This window comes from Buteo buteo, chromosome 13, assembly GCF_964188355.1.
Source record: "Buteo buteo chromosome 13, bButBut1.hap1.1, whole genome shotgun sequence".
NCBI classification, from domain to species: Eukaryota; Metazoa; Chordata; class Aves; order Accipitriformes; family Accipitridae; genus Buteo; species Buteo buteo.
The window spans coordinates 655,828-673,431 of record NC_134183.1 but is presented as its reverse complement, the minus strand read 5'-3'; the positions used below and the strand labels follow the sequence as shown (position 1 = coordinate 673,431).

The 17,604-nt window shown below is 52.9% G+C and overlaps 2 protein-coding genes across 2 annotated transcripts; both read right to left on the bottom strand.

Moving 5' to 3' along the window:
- Positions 1-48: 48 nt before the first annotated feature.
- Positions 49-2,386, bottom strand: PPP1R27 (protein phosphatase 1 regulatory subunit 27). The gene is made up of 3 exons (XM_075044084.1): positions 1,854-2,386; positions 590-740; positions 49-359 (listed from the first exon to the last, which is right to left on the bottom strand). Exons 1-3 carry the CDS (start codon positions 2,038-2,040, stop codon positions 236-238), a joined length of 462 nt encoding a protein of 153 aa, XP_074900185.1. The 5' UTR covers positions 2,041-2,386; the 3' UTR covers positions 49-235.
- A 2,469-nt stretch (positions 2,387-4,855) lies between these two features.
- On the bottom strand, positions 4,856-14,551 carry P4HB (prolyl 4-hydroxylase subunit beta). Its single transcript, XM_075044079.1, has 11 exons — positions 14,341-14,551; positions 13,768-13,974; positions 12,820-12,953; positions 12,461-12,598; positions 9,365-9,469; positions 8,955-9,080; positions 8,316-8,516; positions 7,529-7,649; positions 7,119-7,300; positions 6,580-6,666; positions 4,856-5,918 (listed from the first exon to the last, which is right to left on the bottom strand). Exons 1-11 carry the CDS (start codon positions 14,489-14,491, stop codon positions 5,835-5,837), a joined length of 1,536 nt encoding a protein of 511 aa, XP_074900180.1. The 5' UTR covers positions 14,492-14,551; the 3' UTR covers positions 4,856-5,834.
- Between the last annotated feature and the right edge of the window lie 3,053 nt (positions 14,552-17,604).

Sequence of the window (17,604 nt, the reverse complement as noted above, 5' to 3'; positions counted from 1 at the left end):
CCGCCCGACGCCACCCGCCGTCCCCGGTCCCCGGCGTAAGGCCCGACGGCGGCGGTGTCCGAGATGCTTTATTGGAAAAGTACAAAGTGGTTCCCGAGACGCGGTACCGAGCGAGCCCCCGCCCGGCCGCCGGCCCAGGCCCAGCCCAGGCCCGGCCCCGGCCCTCGGGCCCGGCGCAGCCCCGCCGCCCCGGCCCCTCGCGGCCCTCGGGGCCTGCTCCTCGCCGTGCCCCGCCTCAGTCCATCGTGGTGGCTTGGAAGAGCTCCACCAGGTCCTTGTACTCGGGGTCGATGAGGTCCGAGGGCTTCTCCCCGGCATCGGTGGTAGCTTCCAGGCAGGCCCCCAGGGAGATGAGGTACCTGCAGGAGACAGGGAGCTGAGCCGGCCGGGCCCCCCGGAGCCCACTGCCCTGACCCCCGGCCGCAGGGAGCTCTAAGGCCCGGGCGGCCCCGCGTGCACCACCGGTACCGGGCACCCTCCTAGGACGAGGCGCCCAGAGCCCGCTCCAGCCCTGTCGCTGTCGGCTGCGGTTCTTGGGGCTCTGCAACGCAGGGGTGTCCTGTCGCAGCCCAGGCGAGGGGCTCCTCACCTGGCTATGTCAGCGTAGCCGTCGCTGCAGGCCATGTGCAGGGGCGTCCACCCGTTCTCATCTTTCTGGTGGATGTCTGCACCATATTTAACCAGGAGCTTGACGCAGTCCAGGTTTCCGGTAAGCACAGCTTCGTGGAGGGCTGCCATGCCTAGAGGGAAAGGATTTGTTAGCGCTGGGCTGGGCAGGGAGTCTTAATGCTGAGCTTACAAGTGCAGGTTGTCCACAGCCCAGGAAAGAGGGGTGCCAGCAAACCCTCATTACTGGGGAGATGAGCTTGGGGAAAGCAGCAAAGACTGAGGAAGCAAGAGGAGCTGCTGGAGGTTTCTGTTCCCCTTCCACACCATAAATACCTCATCTAAGATGGTGTAGCAGCCACCTCCCCTCTAGGCCAGGCAGGACAGATTGTAAGGGCGGAGGAGCTGCCCTCTCCTGCAGAGCTCCCGGCCAGTGGCCTGCCCCAAGTCCCAGCCAGGACTCACATGGTGACTTGAGAAGAGTGGCTGCAGGGTCCTGCTCTGTCCAAGTTTCAGAAGCTCCTTACGGAGCAAGTAATGAAGCAATCAGTATAGATAGGAGGAAGCACGGCGTCATTTGAGACCCTGTCTCCCTAGCCATGTGACAGCAGAAGCTGAAGCCAAGCACAAGAAAGGGACAAATCTGGGCTCTGCATCAGCCAGTATGGATCAAGGCATTCCAGAAACAGTTGCTAGTGAGGTTAGGTGCAAACGTAACACAATGCCTCCCCCAGAAATATAAGTGCCGCAAGTCCACGGATCCGGATGTGCAAGAGAGAACAGTGTTGGTGAGAAATGGACAGAGTCAGACACAAGATGCAGAGCCTTGCTTCTCCCCACTCTTCCCCCAAACTGGGGCAGAAGGCAAGAGCCCTACTGTCCCATCCAGAGCTCCACAGACCAGCCTGTGCTTACTGCTGCTTTTCTAGGTCACACCACACTGCAGGTGCGCCGTCATGCCTTGAAGGGACCCAGGGGGCAAACTGCCCCCTTCCTGCAGCGTACGCTGACTGTGCCCATGAGGGGAGATGTTGGGGCACTGGCACAGGGCTCTCTTGGGTGCTGCTTAGCAATGTTGGGGGCACTACTCCTCACTAGGGAGAAAAATGACTTGATTCCAACCTGTCACCCTGCTGAAGGTGGTCCACATCCTAGTTTTGGCCACACAGCTCGCTCATCTCCCTCGTGGCCCAGCTGAGCCATGCCACCGCGCAGATTCCAGCTCTGCCAACCCTCACAGCACTCACCAGAAGGGTAGATGGTGTCCAGCGTCACCTTCCTGGCACGTATGAATCTGCCCACCTGCTCCAGGTCCCCCTGCCTGATGTGGTCCTGAAAGACGACATCATTGGGGAAGTGCACAGTGCGTGAGGCTCTCAGTCTCCGGGCGTACCGACTGTACCGGGGCATTGAGGCTGGGTAATAGTCCTTCATGCTGATCGCAGCCTTCAGACACTGCAGAGGAAGAGGAGGAGCAGAGGCATAGGGGGCTGTAGGGGCAGCCGGAGTTGCTCAGTCCTCGGCCCTACCACTCGCTGGCCTCAAAGCGCTGCTTTCTCCTCTTCTGCCTGTCAGGTCCCTCCTCGCTATGGAGGTGTGATGGCACCCACACCGCTGTGCTCCCTCCACGCCTGTGTCTGTGTCCCCAGTGGGTGCAAGTCCCCCTCGCTGGCAGGAAAGTGGCGGCCACTGGGCTTTCCCTACACTCCCATGGCACATGCAGGAGGTGGCGCTGGGCACACGCAGTTCACCCACAGGCCCTTGGCCCAGGACTGATGGTTCTCCAGCGGCATCGCATTATATAGGCTCCCGCGGGCTATTTTGAGGACATGCAGCTCATGCTGTTTGCCACGATACTTCGTAATCGAGCTGCCCAGGCCCGCAGCCTCCCACTTTTGGGCAGAAGTTGGTGTCTCATCTTACCACCCACCTGTTGATGTGCCCATCCAAAGGGTCAAATCTACTCTTGCTTTTGCATGGATAGCCCTTCAGAGGAGCCCAAGGGCCTGAAAACAGAACTTCCCAGCAGCGAGCCCTCACACACAACACACACACACGCGCCAGGGAAGAGACACACACAGGATCACCAAGTGAGGGGAACCAGCCGCTCATGTACCGACCAGCCAGCACACTGCAGACGTGTCAGAGCTATGGTGCCAAATACATTCAGAGCTAAGTCACTCTCCTGTAGTTGCATCAGACAACTTGAAGGGAGCAGAATGAGCTGTGCTACCCAGCATGACTGTGAGACAGCATATAGCTAAGCATGGAGAACACCACCAGCACGTTGGATATCATCTGTGCCCTCGCAAGGACAGAGGTGCTGCTGGTGCTCCTGATGCAGGCACAGAACCAGAAGCCTACAATGCCAGTCTGTGGTGTTCGATGTCCTACTTCAAACTTGGAACCAGCTGCTACAGAAGGGCAGACTTCTACAGAACAGCCTCAGAAAAATAGCTGAAGAATAGCACCACCACCAGACAATTCCTGCATTCTTTACTCTCCAGCTGTGGCTGACAAAGGCCCAAAGCAGATCATCTACCACAGAGGAATCTTTCAGATCCATCAAGGGTTCAAGCAACAACTGCTCCTCCATGTTTTTTCCCCTCAAAGTTTGGTCATTTCGGATACACAAGCACATTGTGCTCTGTTTCATCCTGATGGCGATTGTCCAGGCAGGTGTCAGGAAAAATCCCTGTACCATGTTAGGAGTCATAGAGATTTCATTCTGCCCCGCCCTGCAGCAGACCCTTGTCCTGAACCCCTGCCAGCAGTGATGCCAACAGCTTCGTCAGCCACGCACCTGAGAATTGCCTGCACTTGTTTATCTTCTGGCAAATGCATTGATCTTTTTGCCAAGCATCTCTGCTCAGGGTTACATCAGACAGAACACGGTGCAATAGGAGGCTGAGCTATCTGCTGTGGAGACAGAACACTTTAGCTTGCTTTCTTGGAACAGCAATTAGCTGTGTACAAAACACGACCGATGGAGTCCTGCTCTGCTGAGAGGAGCCTTGGTGTATGAGAAAAGCCCCCCTCCTCTGAGCTGAGCAAGGTCTCAGACCATAAACAAGGGAGAGCTCAGCCTTGTTTACACTTTAACTGGCTCCACAAAAATGGACCTCTCTGAGCAGAGTCCTAGCCAGCACCTTCCAGTGGAACTTCTTACTAGCAGTGCTCTCTTCCTCCCCACCCCAAAACACAAGGCAGCTACCACTAACCAGCCCCAACACTGGCCGCTAGCACTGCCTGCTCTGTTGGGGTACAGCAATGGACACTGGGCTACACTAAGAGCAAGTCTCCTGCCTGCCTTCAGATGTGTGAGGTCGCAGCCCTGGAGGGATGCATCTTCTAAGATCCTTCTCCACATTCACTGCAGGTAACAGTCACAAACACAACACAACTGATTATGAACAGAACAGGCAGTAGCAAACACCATTTTCCGATCCCACAGTCAGCAATTGCCAGTTCAACCCCAGCTGAGGTGCTGCTGCACCGAAGGTTTGTGTAGACCATGCCAGGACTCTGCAGGGGCTCTGTTCCTAGGGGAACCACAGGAGGAAGCTGGAGCTGGTGCTGCAGACAAGTGTTGTACAATACTCCTGTTCTACCACCCCAGTGCACCCATGTTCAGTGACAGGCACCAGAGCCTTCCGAGTTGTCCTCTAGCTTCACCATGCCCTCCCCTGTGACATTTATAGCATATTTTCTTACAAAAATATTTTCAGCAGTAAGTGACTGGTTTGGAAATAGCAATGTAGCTCACTGGATCATGTGAGTCTGACTAGCAGAACTCCAGGCAGCCCCAGGTTTCCCTGTAGGCAAATTCCTTGGTTAACTGCTCAAGAGCAGTGAAGTTCTCTCACCTCAAGCCAGCTGGCAAGCTGAGCCACTTATTCTCAGAGCCCAGGCCAACATCCCACTCACTGCTAACAGAGCTGTTAGTTGTCTGCCTGCCCAAGCTGATTTAATCTGGACAAGACATGGTCATCTTGACCTTCTTTTCCTTTATAGATTACACAATACAAATTTCTTCAGGTTAAGGTACCAGAAGCCACCTGCAAAACTGGAAGCATTCAAAAAGAATAGTTTCTCTCAAGAAAGTGGTATTTAGTGAAAGTTTGAGAAAGCTGACAAACACACAATATTTTGGGAGAGCCACTTGAGAATCACCCTAGAAGTCTGATCCTCTTTCAGGTCAGGTTCAAATTTATTCCCTCTATATTCTGATAAAGACAAAGAAACAGAGTAGTATTAAAATCTCAACTTTATTTGGCCAACAAATTCAGTTCCAATGTTACTGTAGCGGAATGCTAAGAACCAGCCTGATGCAGCTCAGGCCTTTGAGGCACTCCCCTGTTCAAGTTCCTCCCCAAAACCCAGTAATTGCAAGTGTCCTGTTTGATCTATTTTATCAGGCCCTCCCACACCACCCACCTACCTGGTCAACCCATTCAAAATAATGCATGGAAAGTGACTGCAAAACAGTCTTGCATTTGATCAAAAGGATGGCAACACAGCTAGGTCTTGTCTAAGCTGGTGAGCCAGTAATCACCTCCACCCTCAGAGCCTGCCACAGCCAGTGCACACAGTATTCCACCCTTCCAGGTGTTTGGAATAGTCATCTCCAAGTGTCTTAAAGCAGAGGGGAAAGGAAACATCTGGCCAGCATGAAGAGAAGCACCTTCACATACACCTTTCACCAGGATGATGCCATCAGCCTACTGCCTCTTCCCCTACATATACTGAAGGCTGATTTCCAGAGAAGAACAGCTGAGACCATTAGGACCCTGCCAGGTGCAGAAATGAATTATGGGCTTTAGTTTTAAAATAAAAAAAGGAAAAAAGCTTTCTTGGAAGATGTTAGTGGCAAGGCTCCAGAATGTTGGGCCATTGAACTCATGCTACCGCTTCACAATCTGCTTCTACCCAGAAGAACAGAATACTTCAAACAAAAGCTGTGTACAAAAAAGTACATCACAATAAAAAAATAAGCCCAGCTGGCTGGGCTGGCTACCTAGTGACAGATCCCTTCTGAAGCAAAAAGAAAGAAAAGATAGTCAAGTGTACAGACAAGTGAGGGTAAAGTGTTATTTTAAAAGCCAATCCCTGGATTTCCAGTCATTCACCTTCTGCTTTAAATCTTAATGGGTTTCTGACTCACTGGACTGCATAACAGCAGCCAATTTAGTGTCTGATTTTTTGGGTGATGTAGATCAGTCTTCTCTTTACAATTCATCCTTTTGGATTTTCTGCTCATCATCACCTTCCTCAAGGTCTGTTTCTTCATCAGTCTCCAGGTCCTCCAGATCCTGTATGGGTTACAAAGACAGCTGCTGACTTCTGGCACGTTAGGCAGATCCAAAACCAAGAACAGAACAGCATCACTAATCTGTTCACTATTCTCTGCTGCCATGTTAACAAAAGATCCAGAGACTTCTACCAAGAGCTCTGAATTTGGGACCTTAAGATTAGAAAAACCCCTGGAAGGCAGTACCTGCACCTGTAACACCCTCCACCCCAGCAGGTGAGGAGCTTCCAACTAGATAAACTGCATATGTAACATCCATCACAATGCTCAAGTTCCAGGTGCTGAGCAGGAGTTCTCAATAAAAAACAAGCCCTCTAAGTACTCCAGCAGTTTGCACAACCACCAGAGACAGCTCATGCACATTTAGAGGTTATATCATCAACAGTTTCCATGCATTTGTGCTTAAGCCTCCCAAGAACATTTATTTCGCACCCAACTGAAGTGTTGTCAATAAAAGGAGTCCATTACAGGCCAATGGCCAGCCAGGCTGCAACTGAACAGATCACATTTTGTGATATGGGCACTTTTGTCCACCAACAGTATCCTTTCCTGCCACATAACAATCCAGGATCTTATTTAGGGCTGAGGATTCAAGCATAGCACCAGATCTGACCCATGCTCCACATTCTGAAGGCCCAGAGTACTGTATTAATATTACTTACATCATCAGCTGCTGCCCCATCCTGACCTCCACTCTCCAAGAATTTTTTGAAGCCTTCTAGTGTCCTCTCCCCATTATAGTCAATTACCTACACAGGAAAAAACATCAAGATAATGGTTATGGGCACCTACAGAACCACACCCCTGGAAAGGAGAATTCTCTTTCTGAGCAACAGTTAACATGCCAAGCAAAAGGGAATTTAAAAATTCACCTTCACCCATATGAGACGAAGGAAAACAGCTCAGCCACTAGACTTCAGAGATCACTGCGAGGAAAGAATAGCCTGCAGATGAGCACACTGTCCTCTGCTATGCTCCCTCTTTTCCCCATTCCCACTTCCCACCCCCACCAAACTCTTTCCTACAGCCCAGCCCCCCACAAAGGGTCTCAGATGTCCTGTAGACTTGATGTGTTCCATCCCTACAGAATGGAGAGCCCTCCCAAAGGCCTTGTCCAAAACAGAACTCAAGCAGCAGGCAACTAAGCATTTCTAGTGCTCCCTTGTTAGGTGATCTGCATAAAGGTCAGCTGCCGCCTTACATTTCTGCCAGAGCCTGCAGGGAAGAACTTGAGTGTGGGGAAGCTGTGGATTTTCACTGCCTCTACTTCATTGGCTGTCGAATCCATCTTGGCAATGACAATGTTCTCATGGTCCCTGTAGGTCTCTCCCAGCTTGTCCCAGATAGGAGCCAGCTGCTTACAGTGACCACACCAGGGGGCATCTGTTAATTACAAAAACATAGCTAGCACCAACAACCTAACAAGTTACCACCACCACTCCCCCTCAGACCCCACACCAGACAGTTCACAAGCATCTTTTCAACCAATGCACCTTTTCAACTCTGTGGCTTAGATTCTGTTAAGATGCTTTCTCCCTAATCCTGGTCATGCCATATTCTGGCACTCCTTTCATGCCAGTTACTCGGAATCAGCTGTTGAAAGATACTTACAGAACTCTACAAAGACATTCTTATTCTCATCAAAAGCAACTTCTTCAAAGTTCTTCCCAACTAGAACTTTGACAGGCTGCTTGTCCCAGTCTTCAGGAAGATCTTGACTCATCAAGTGGGGCTGGAATAAGAAGGGAAATTCAGAGATACAGTTTGCTACACAGCTGCTTGGAATGTACATGCAATCACATATCCTGGAAACCCAAATTTAACTACCCCCCTCAGTGCCTCAATCATAGGCTGTGAGCAATCAGATGAATCAGTCACTTCCTCTTCTGCTTACAGAAAGTCTCCTTCCCCCCCAGAACAAATGGGAATAACAGGTGCTCTTGTGCAGAGAGAACTGCAATTGAGCTCTGTAGGAAGGAAACGATATTGCTGACAGTATCATTCCCACAGGACTGAGTTTAGCTAAACAGTCACTACTGGAGTAAGCTGCATCTGGCTACCTCCAGCAGATTAGAGCTGAAAGCTCTTTAAACTGTGCCACACAAGTTCACACCTTCCACAGACTGCTGGCAGAAGGAGCAACTGGATAAACAGCACAGTTACCCATAAGCAGCAGAAAGAGCAGGCTCTTATTGCACTCAGGTGCCAGTACATAGCTTGTTTTCTTACAGTCTTCATGCCCCAGTAGTTTTGCCTTCTGTTTCTCAGCACAAAGCCCACTAGATTCTCTGTACATTAGTTGGAAGGATTTTCTCCGGATGACTCACACAACTCTTCACAAGGAGAATTTTTTCATGCTTGCTTAACCAGTAGGTTTACCACCAGCAGCATTTATTACCTTGATCTTGCCCTCCAGGAACTTATTACAGAACTCTTTGATCTTGTCTGCTGTGAGGTCATCTGATTCAGGTTTGTATTTGGTCATTTCTTCCTCCAGCGTGATCAGACGTACAGCTGGACATTCTTCTTTCTTTAGGCCAAAAAACTCCAAAATCCTCTGGTTGTCACTGTGGTCACTGTCTATGAAGATGAACAGGATCTTTGGAAGAAAAAGTCAAAAGCAGTATGGTGAAGATGAGTGCCTCTTGGCTATCAATACTTTACACACACACTTGCACGGGCAGTAGCTGAACTGGCCCCTCTTCCTTCTCCAAGCCCATTAAGAGGGCACCCTGTCAGAGCACAAATGCTGGAGCCGCAACAGTTCAAGCAGCATGTGCACAGACCTGGCACTGATGTTGGTTAAGGCAGAGTCAGAGTTACATCTGCAAGAAGGAAAGTCCGGAATTAACTGCTATTCCTTCAACAGCTGTGCAAGCCAGTAAGTGACTCAGTCACCTATTATCAAGAGACACAGGTAGAGAGCACACTAGCTTCAAGTCCTCCTCCACAGCTGTTAAGTGGATATAGACAGACAGCACTACAGTTGTCTGCAGGAGGTGGTCAGTGAATTCATAATCCAAGAAATCCATCTCACCTTCCCTTTGAAGTTTCCAGCTGCACTCTTGAAGTTGTCCAGTTTCTCTTGATAGTCAGACACGCTTTTTGGTAGGAACAGCAGTATATGGGTCTTGATCTCTCCTCCAAAGATTTTAGGAGCAGTCTGAGGAGTAGAAAATAAACTTTACTTTTGGAAGAGAGGTAAATCAGTGTCAAGACTAGCTTGGCTCTGCTATTCTGACTAGACCACAGGAGCTTCCAACACTACAGGACTGCTTTGAATGGCAAGTTTATGCCTCCTTTCCCTTGTGTTCTTCACATTTCCCCATAACCCCAAACAGGTGTCAGCCCCAAGATAAAACATGACCACACAACCTACAATTCAAGCTTTGTTATACTCATGCAGTAGCTACGGGAAGAAGCCTTACCAATTATCTAAAGACCTACCTGTTCAGTGAACTCTATGACCAGAGGCAATGCATTAGACTTGATGAAGTTCAGTAAGTTATCTTTTGTGAGATCCCCTTCAAAGTTGTTACGGCCTTCATCAAACTGCAAAACCAGATATTCTTGCATTAGAACTCTTCAATTTCCCATACAAATCTCCTTCAAGAAATAAGATGCATTCACACCAGAGTCCCTGCTCCAATGGATCTCAGCTGCACTCATTCAAAGCAGACTTCCATCTCAACAAGGTCACCACATGTTCACATAAAATCTGGATCAAGGTGTTCATCTTCCTGGCAAGCAAAGCCTTAAATCACCCCCAAGCAGCAAAAGGGGAGAGCAGCAACAAGACAGTCAACTTAGATCTTGGCATTGTTCTGCGCTATCATGAAACAATTTGTGAAACTGGTCACCAACGAGGACTTTTAACAGCTGCCACACAGCTTTGTAGAAGGCATTAGGCAGACCAGTGAGAATCTACAAGGGCACAGGCAGCTTTCTGCTCTGCAAGAATGAGCAATGTCAGAGCCAACACAAGCACTTCAACCAGACAGTGCTGTGAAAGAAGTCTGACAGCAAAGCCCACTATGCGCTGCAAGTAAATAGTAATTTACTCAGCTCTGTGGGGTTGTTTCAGTCTCTGTTGTTAGAGACAACAGCACGTGTTTAACACGCACGTCGCACTAGAGGTGCCAGATCCCTTTTTATATTAGGACATCACCTGTATCCCTGACTAGGATTCTCAGAACCCTCTCTGGCAGCCAGGAAAGGGAACAGCTGTAGAGGACCATCAAGGTTAAAGAGAGGATGTGCAGGATAACACAGCAGTCCCATGGCAGGGCAATGCTCGAGTTACTGGCAGAAGCCAGAGAGTGGACTCAAATAACCTTCTGTTAGAGGAAGCATACCAGTCTTGGCTGAAAACCCAAGCAAAACACTTAACATTGGAAGTTAACTTTGTACATACTTTAAAGAGTATTGAACATCACTGTAGCACCTTCAGAACAGTTGTTTGAGGGTCTTTGCAAGTCTGGACAACTTGCACAAAGGATAAGATGAGAACGACTAGCCAACAAACCCTCTCAGTTTAGACCCAACTAACTGCAGGAAGCTGAGCCAAAGTCCAAAAACAATTGTTGGTAAAATAAACTATCTGGTTCTCATGCCCTCATATTTGGTTACCATTGCTGCTCATTTTCACCTTGGTTTGGGGTGGACATATTCAAGAGCTCTCACGACACTACCACAACATTGCACTGAAACAGGACCAAGGAGGCAGCAGCATTCACAGGCTGAAAAGCATCTCACCTTCTTTCTTCCATGCAGAGAAGAGCACTTTTGCAGCATCCCAGCCCTCCAGTGGCTCATGAACTGCCTTTCAGACCAAGGTTCCTCCCACTCCTAACACACCTGACAGAAGCTGCCAGGTGCAGGACTGCTTTTCATTCCAGATGTACCCAAACTCACTACACTTATGGAAAATAGCTTGAAAATTCCTTTACTGTTAAAGACTGGTCCTGCCATTGCCCCAGTTCTTCAGAAGAGGAAGAAATCCCAACAGAGCTCACAGGACTTAAGGCTTAGAGTATAGTACATCAGATCAAATCAACACAAGTCCATTCCACAGAGAACTAAACATGAGAAAACATACAGGTAACTCAATAAAACCCAGGGTAATAACCTGTCAGTGCTGGAAGTCCTAGCTGTAACCTAGCCCCTTCAGAGCATTCTCATATGTTACCTGCTCAGACCAAATGCTGGTACTCTCCGCAGCCCCAAAGAGGCAGTTTTAAAGGAGCATTTCTATTTGAACTTCAATGTTTGCCAAAGGACACAAACCCCTGCAAACAGCTATTTCAGCCTAGCATTACCCATGAATAAAGCATACAAAAAGCTATACATGCAAGAAGAGCAAGATACAGGTAGTAAGTCAGCCAAGAACAAAATGCTGCTCCCTTCACCCACCCCAACTTTTCTAGTTGCAAAACCTTAGCATTCTGAACACATTAGCCAGATAATTTACTTGCACCCTCAGCCATACTGATCCAAGGGACCTCCGACTGAGAATTTCAGTCTACAGGCTTCTAGCACCATAAAAATAACTACAAATTCAGAGGCACAGTGGAATAAAATATACTACTTTAGCTGAACGAAGAAGAGAATGAAATAAGAATTCATTCAACTCTTTAGCCTGTCAAATTGGTCAGACCGATGACTGCTTAGATTACAGATTTAATAAGTCTGAACTCAAAGTGGCTTTGTCCTGCCTCACCACACCCATACAGGCAGTACCACCAAGTCTAAGGAACCTCTGCTTGTCTTCTCAAACCTAGAATTTCGTCTCAGCAACTTGGATTTTAATAGCAGAAGGCATCGGTAAGTTTATCTCTGATTCTTTAGATGGCCAGCATCCCTCTGCACATAATCCAACTGCCCCAGCCTAGTCAGCTGGAACTGCAAATCCTCTTAAGAACTTCATGGGAATCATTATGCCACAGAACCCACAGCAGTGCGAGAGACAGAACAACTCTTGGACACAGCCATCAACTGACTGCAGCAGAAGTCAATGCTGAGCATGTTTAAAAGCAACATAGCTAAGCCATAATCAATCACAGAGCATCATGGCAAACCATCAAGAACTTGGCTACCGTTCTGTTTAAGACCTTCATATTTCAGGGAGGGGCACAGGAGGACTCACTAGTTACAACCATTGTGCTGACCATTACTGCACTGCAGCCAGATATCTGAGAAAGAGGGAAGTGAGTGAAGCAACAGCTTGGAACCAACACTCAGCAGCTTCAGGAGGGCAGGACCAGGTCAGGAGACCATCGAGGCTGCCCTCTGCCGACTACAGGCCCCTCTGCTGCCAGCTGTGCCCTACAAAGGGACCCGGTGCTCTGCCACCCCACAAAGGGGCTGTGGGCTCCGCTGTTCTCCCCCACCAGGCTCTGAGGCTTGGAAACAGTCAGATTGACAGCACAGGATCTTTTGCTGTTTTGTCCAGGGCTGCCCTCATTTGAATCTGACTGATTAGAGAAGAGGTAAGAAAAGGCAGAAGACTCAAGTGTGGTGCTCATGCTTTGCACCAACCAGTACCTTCTTGAAGAGGACCACGCCATCCTTGCTAAGCTGATACTTGGTGAAGACATCAGCACTGGAGGAAATCCCAAAAGGAATGTCATCCACGGCTTCCGCTGCCAACAAGAACTCCTTTGCAGGCTCTGATGTCAAATCCTGGAGAACAGAGAAAGGTGTCTCACATGGGACACATCAAACTGAAGCATAAACATCCCAGGGCTTACCAGCTAGAGAACTGGAAGAGCAAGTAAGGCAGGACAGCAAGTGTTTCACAACTTACAGAGAGCCTACCCCAGCTGTCAGGTCCCCATGGGGCAGAAAGCAGGGAAGGCCCTAGATATACGCAAGAGCTTCTCAAACAGAAGCACAAACTCTACCTTGAAGAAACCAATCACAACCACTTCACTGGAATCCACTAATGTCTCTGCTGCAGCAGTGTCCGTCAAGGTAGTTGCAGCCGGGCCAGTGCGCTTCTTCAGCCAGCTGACAATGTCATCTGCTTCTCTGCCAGCTACACCAGAAAGATAAGAACATCAATTCACTTTTTCCCCCGACTCAGTTTAAGAACACAAAACCCCTAAGCTTTGAGATAGACTGTTCAACAGCTGGCCAAGAGGTCGGGAAGAATCAAGATATCTTTTACGCAACTCTTTTCCTTTCACTCCTAGTGTAATTAAGCTAATCCCTAATTGTTAAGTCAAGGTACAAGGGCTCTCGGGAATCCATCCTTCTCTTGCTTCCTAGCCCAAGCACGTTCTTAAACTTGGAGAAGCAATACAGCACTTCTCTGAGATACTAACATTTTTCATGCAAATGTATCACCTTTTCCTTTCAAAATTGGTATTCTGGATGTTACCCTCAGCATCCAGCACAGTGTGGCTTGGTTTAGCTGAATTATGCTTGTCTTGCTCTTCCTTGCAGCTCTGTCTTACATCTTGTGTTTGCCTCTTTACCCAACCGCCCAAGCATTTTTTCAATTCTGGGCGCTACATTGCTCAAGTCAAGTAACACGTCAAGCTTGGATTGCTTTGCTTTCCTACGCAAAAACAATTCCATGCACTTCAGCTCATATCAGGGCTTTCCTCAGCTTTAGGTGAGAAAGCCTGCTGAAGGTTGACCCATTCCTCGACACCCCAAGCACAACAGCCCTCCGGAGCACACCCGCTGCAGTGCCGTTCCCCCTCTCGCTCCGCTCCATGGGTCGCCGTCACAGTGGACCTTGTCCAGCCACACCAGCACACACAAGGGAGCACAAGGACCAGGTGCAAGGACCCGCTGCCACGTCATTGCCCTCTGCACCTGGGTGGCCTGCCACCCCGGCTCACCTGTGTACTCCTTGGGAGCGGCCTTGTCACCGTTCCTGAAGAACTTGATGGTGGGGTAGCCACGCACGCCAAACTGCTGCGCCAGCTCCGACTCCTCTGTGGCGTCCACCTTGGCCAGCCGGATCTCCGAACCCTCTGCCTTCAGCTTTGCCGCCGCCTTCGCGTACTCGGGCGCCAGGGCTTTGCAGTGCCCGCACCACGGGGCGTCTGCGGGACGGGGCGTCAGCCGGAGCCCCCCCCGTTCCCGGGCACGACGCTCCCGCAGCCCCCCCCGGGCTCAGGGAGCCCCGCCAGCGGGCATGGGGCAGGGCCGAGGGCGGCGCAGAACCCGCACCCCGAGCCCGGCAGCCCATCCTCCCCCCCCCCCCCACCGCCTCGGCGGCCTTCTGGCCGAGCCCAGCCCCGCACAGCCACCGGCAGCGGCCGCCCCCCCGCGGACCGGGGCAGCCCGATCCCTCAGCACCTCCACCCCCTTCCCCTCCCGGCCCCCGCCAGCCCGCTCGCTCGCTCCTCCCGGCCCAGCGCTCCCGCGGCGCGGCCCCCCCACCCGGCCCCGGTCCCGGCCCCGCTCACAGAACTCGACGAGCAGGTAGCGGTGCGCCGCCAGCGCCTCCTCGAAGGAGGCGGCGCGCAGCACCAGGACGCCGTCCTCCTCCTCCAGGGCCGCGGCGGACGGCGGCAGGAGGAGGCAGAGCAGCGCCGCGATAGCGCGGAGCCCCGCCATGGACGCTGATGGCGGCGGGTCGGGACGGGACGGGCCGGGCGTGCGGCCGCGGCGCCGCCTCCGCTTATAAACCCGCCTCCCCCGGCCACCGCCGCGCCCCCATTGGCCGCGCTGCGCCGCGCCGCCGCTGCCGGCCATTGGCTCGGGCCCGCCGTCCGGGCCGCCGCGCGGCTCCTATTCGACGGCGGGCCGGGCACCGCCCTCCGCCCGCCGCCGCGGGTTGGCCGCCGACCTCGCTCCCCTCCCGCGGGCCGCCATTGGACCCTTTCCCCGCAGCGTCGTCCGCGATTGGTCAGCGCCGCCGCCTCGCGCGGCCGCCTGCCCTCGAACGTGGCACTCGGGCGGCCCCGGCGGGCGGGCACTGCGCGTGCGCGCGGCCAGGCGCGCGTGGTGGATTCTGACTGGGCCGCGGCCACCGCCCTTTGACCCGGCCCGGAAGGGGAAAGGGGCTCTTCCGCCGCGGGCGGAGGGAAAAGTCCGCGGGGCACGTGACGTTGCAGGACACGTTATGGCGCGTGAGGCCGTGGGGTGGAGGTCGGGGCGAGGCCCCGGCCCCGTTATCCGCCCCCCGGGCACCAGCCAGCTCTTAGGGCCGGGCCCGGGCCCGCACCACAGGAGCGTGCGGTGGGCGCGGGGCAGCAGTCGCTCGGCATCACGGCAGCAGTGCTGCCCCATTATCCGCAGCCCCGAGCTCCCCTCCCCGGGCCAGGCCCCTGTCTGGCATAGGGCACCAGGCACCGCTGTGGCGCGGGGAGGCCCCATTCGGTTTCGCTGCAGCCTCGCCGGCCCTGGAGATGGACAGCAGGGAACGGTGGGAGCTCGGCGCAGCGTTCGGGTCCCGCTGGAGGCGGGTGGGGGTTCTCGGACTTGGCACACGCTGTCCCTTACAGAGAAGACAGCTGTGCGATGGCATGCTCGAGGCAGGGCACAGGGGGCATCTTGTCGTTGTCGTCGTCCCCCCCCCAGACCGAGCAGGAGTCTGTCGCGAGAAGGCTCTTGTTCAGACAGGTAGTTCTGTGTGGTGCCTGCTAAGGGACCCACAAAAGATGAGTCCTGTGACCGTGGCAGGAGAAAACCCCGTCACACGACTCTCCCTGCTTTGCTCTGGCATCTCCTGATGCAGCGCAAGAATCAGTCATTGGGTCCCAGTTGCTCCTGGAGCTCGGCTGGGGAAGGAGAGCCCCTGCGTTGCCGGGCAGAGAGCAGCCGGCCTTTGGCTGCGGTGTTCGCCCTGCTAGTGCCGGGGTACCGGCGGGGTTACTATGTGCACCTGCTGTACACGCAGGCTGCCCGGCTGATAAGTGCTGGAGCAGGGACAGGCTTGGTCCAGGCTCCCCAGCCGCACCCTGCTGATTTGCCAGCTCAGTGGCTGCCTGCAAAGCAGAGCTGCCGTTCTTTGCTCTCCTCCTGCTTCCCCCTGCAGGGGCTGGGCTCAGTGCCCAGGCCAGCGGTGTTCTGAGTGAGGTGCCCCACCGGTTCTCCACAGGTAACCTGTTCTGTGAGTGTTGTGAGGAGCAGTTGTCCATTCAGGAGCTTTTGCTGGGTGCAGAACTGGATGCCTTTCTTGGGCCCAGAAAGAGTCCAGTGAGATTTTTGACAGTGCAGCTGCACTGAGTGAAACAGTGAGCGCGCCACGCATCAGCAGGGGCAGCAGGGCCTAGCGCGGTGCTGGGCCACCGGTATGTGTGCTCAGCACCTCTGGTGAGGCAGGCAATGCTCACCTACACCTTGCAGGTGCCACAACACTCTTGTTCTTGTTTTTATTGCTGGCTGGAGATCCTGCCACCGCTGAGTGTGGTGTCCTTGTGCCTGCTTTCCAGCACCCCATGAACAGAGTACGGTTCTCTTTTTTTTTTTTTTTCCCCTTTAAATCCCTTTAAATATCCCTGCGTGGCAGTGCCTGCCAAAGAAAAGCTGCACAGATAGGGCACCGCCTGCACACTATGGTGGCAGCACGTCGCCTCTGGTGTCTTGCTCCCTGCTGGGGTGGTGTGTCACTTCTACACCCACCAGCCGCCAGCACAGCTGGCCCAGGCCCACACCCAGGGCTCTCCAGCACTGCAAGACATTAATTCACAAGTTCTCCCTTCCTCCTCAGCCTCAGTTCTCCCTGGCTGCTTTTTGGTAGATGCAGGTGAAAGCTGCCACGCTCGCGGAGCTGCAGTTCTGACACTTCGAGGCAGCTGCTGTGTCAGACTGAGCTACTGCAGCACAAACAGGCACCTGACTAGAAAAGCAGCCCAGACTGCTCTTGGGCAAGCTTTGGCCCAGGGTTCATGAGGTGCATCTCCCAGAAGGGGCTGAGGCTTTTCCTTGGAAGCCACAAGTAGTGAGAATCATCTGGCCCATGCCGCCACCAAGTCCTGCCCAGCCCGTGACCAGAGCCTCGCATCCCTTGGGCTGCTGGTGCCTGTGTGTGCTCCTGGGCTCGGCTGCCAGGTGGGAGAGCCCAGCCTGTTACCCTGCAGCAGGCACCACGTTCAGGAGAAAACACGGGCAGTGAATCACCACTGCAGCCCTTAGGTCCCTGGAGTTACAGCAAGTCGCAGTCGTCCTGCGTACCCCTCCCCGGGCATCCCACCATCGCGCAAACGATCTAACAGAAACGCCAACGTCCAGAGTTTGGCAAGACTTGCCAAAGAGCTGGAGATTGCATCAGACGAGATTCTCACCCCGACACTTAACTGCCCACAGAGCGGCTGTTGGGGGCCAGCACAAGGAGGGCCTTTGTTCACTTTATCAGCACGTCTGGGCTCACTCTAACCGACATGACAGAGGGTGACGCCTGCTCCGAGCTCCTGCTTTGGCACTGCCCTTCCCGTCCCCGTGCTGCGGGGGCAGGCGGCTGGGTGCAGCTTACAGCGGGGAGCAGCACAAGCGAATCGTGCCTCCTGGAGCAGGCTCTGGCAGGCACCGGCCACACGCCTGCTCCTCGCCGGGGCAGGCAGGCGGCTCCTGCCTGGCTGAGGGTGCTTCACTTCAGCCCTTGCACTTTCTTGCAGTTTCAGAGTTGCATTGTTTCCTTTAGCTGTGGCATCTGGAAGCGCAGCAGCTTTCCTGGATCCAAGGAGAAAGGGGGCCTGTGCTGTTAGCTCAGTAGTTTCCCTCTTGCA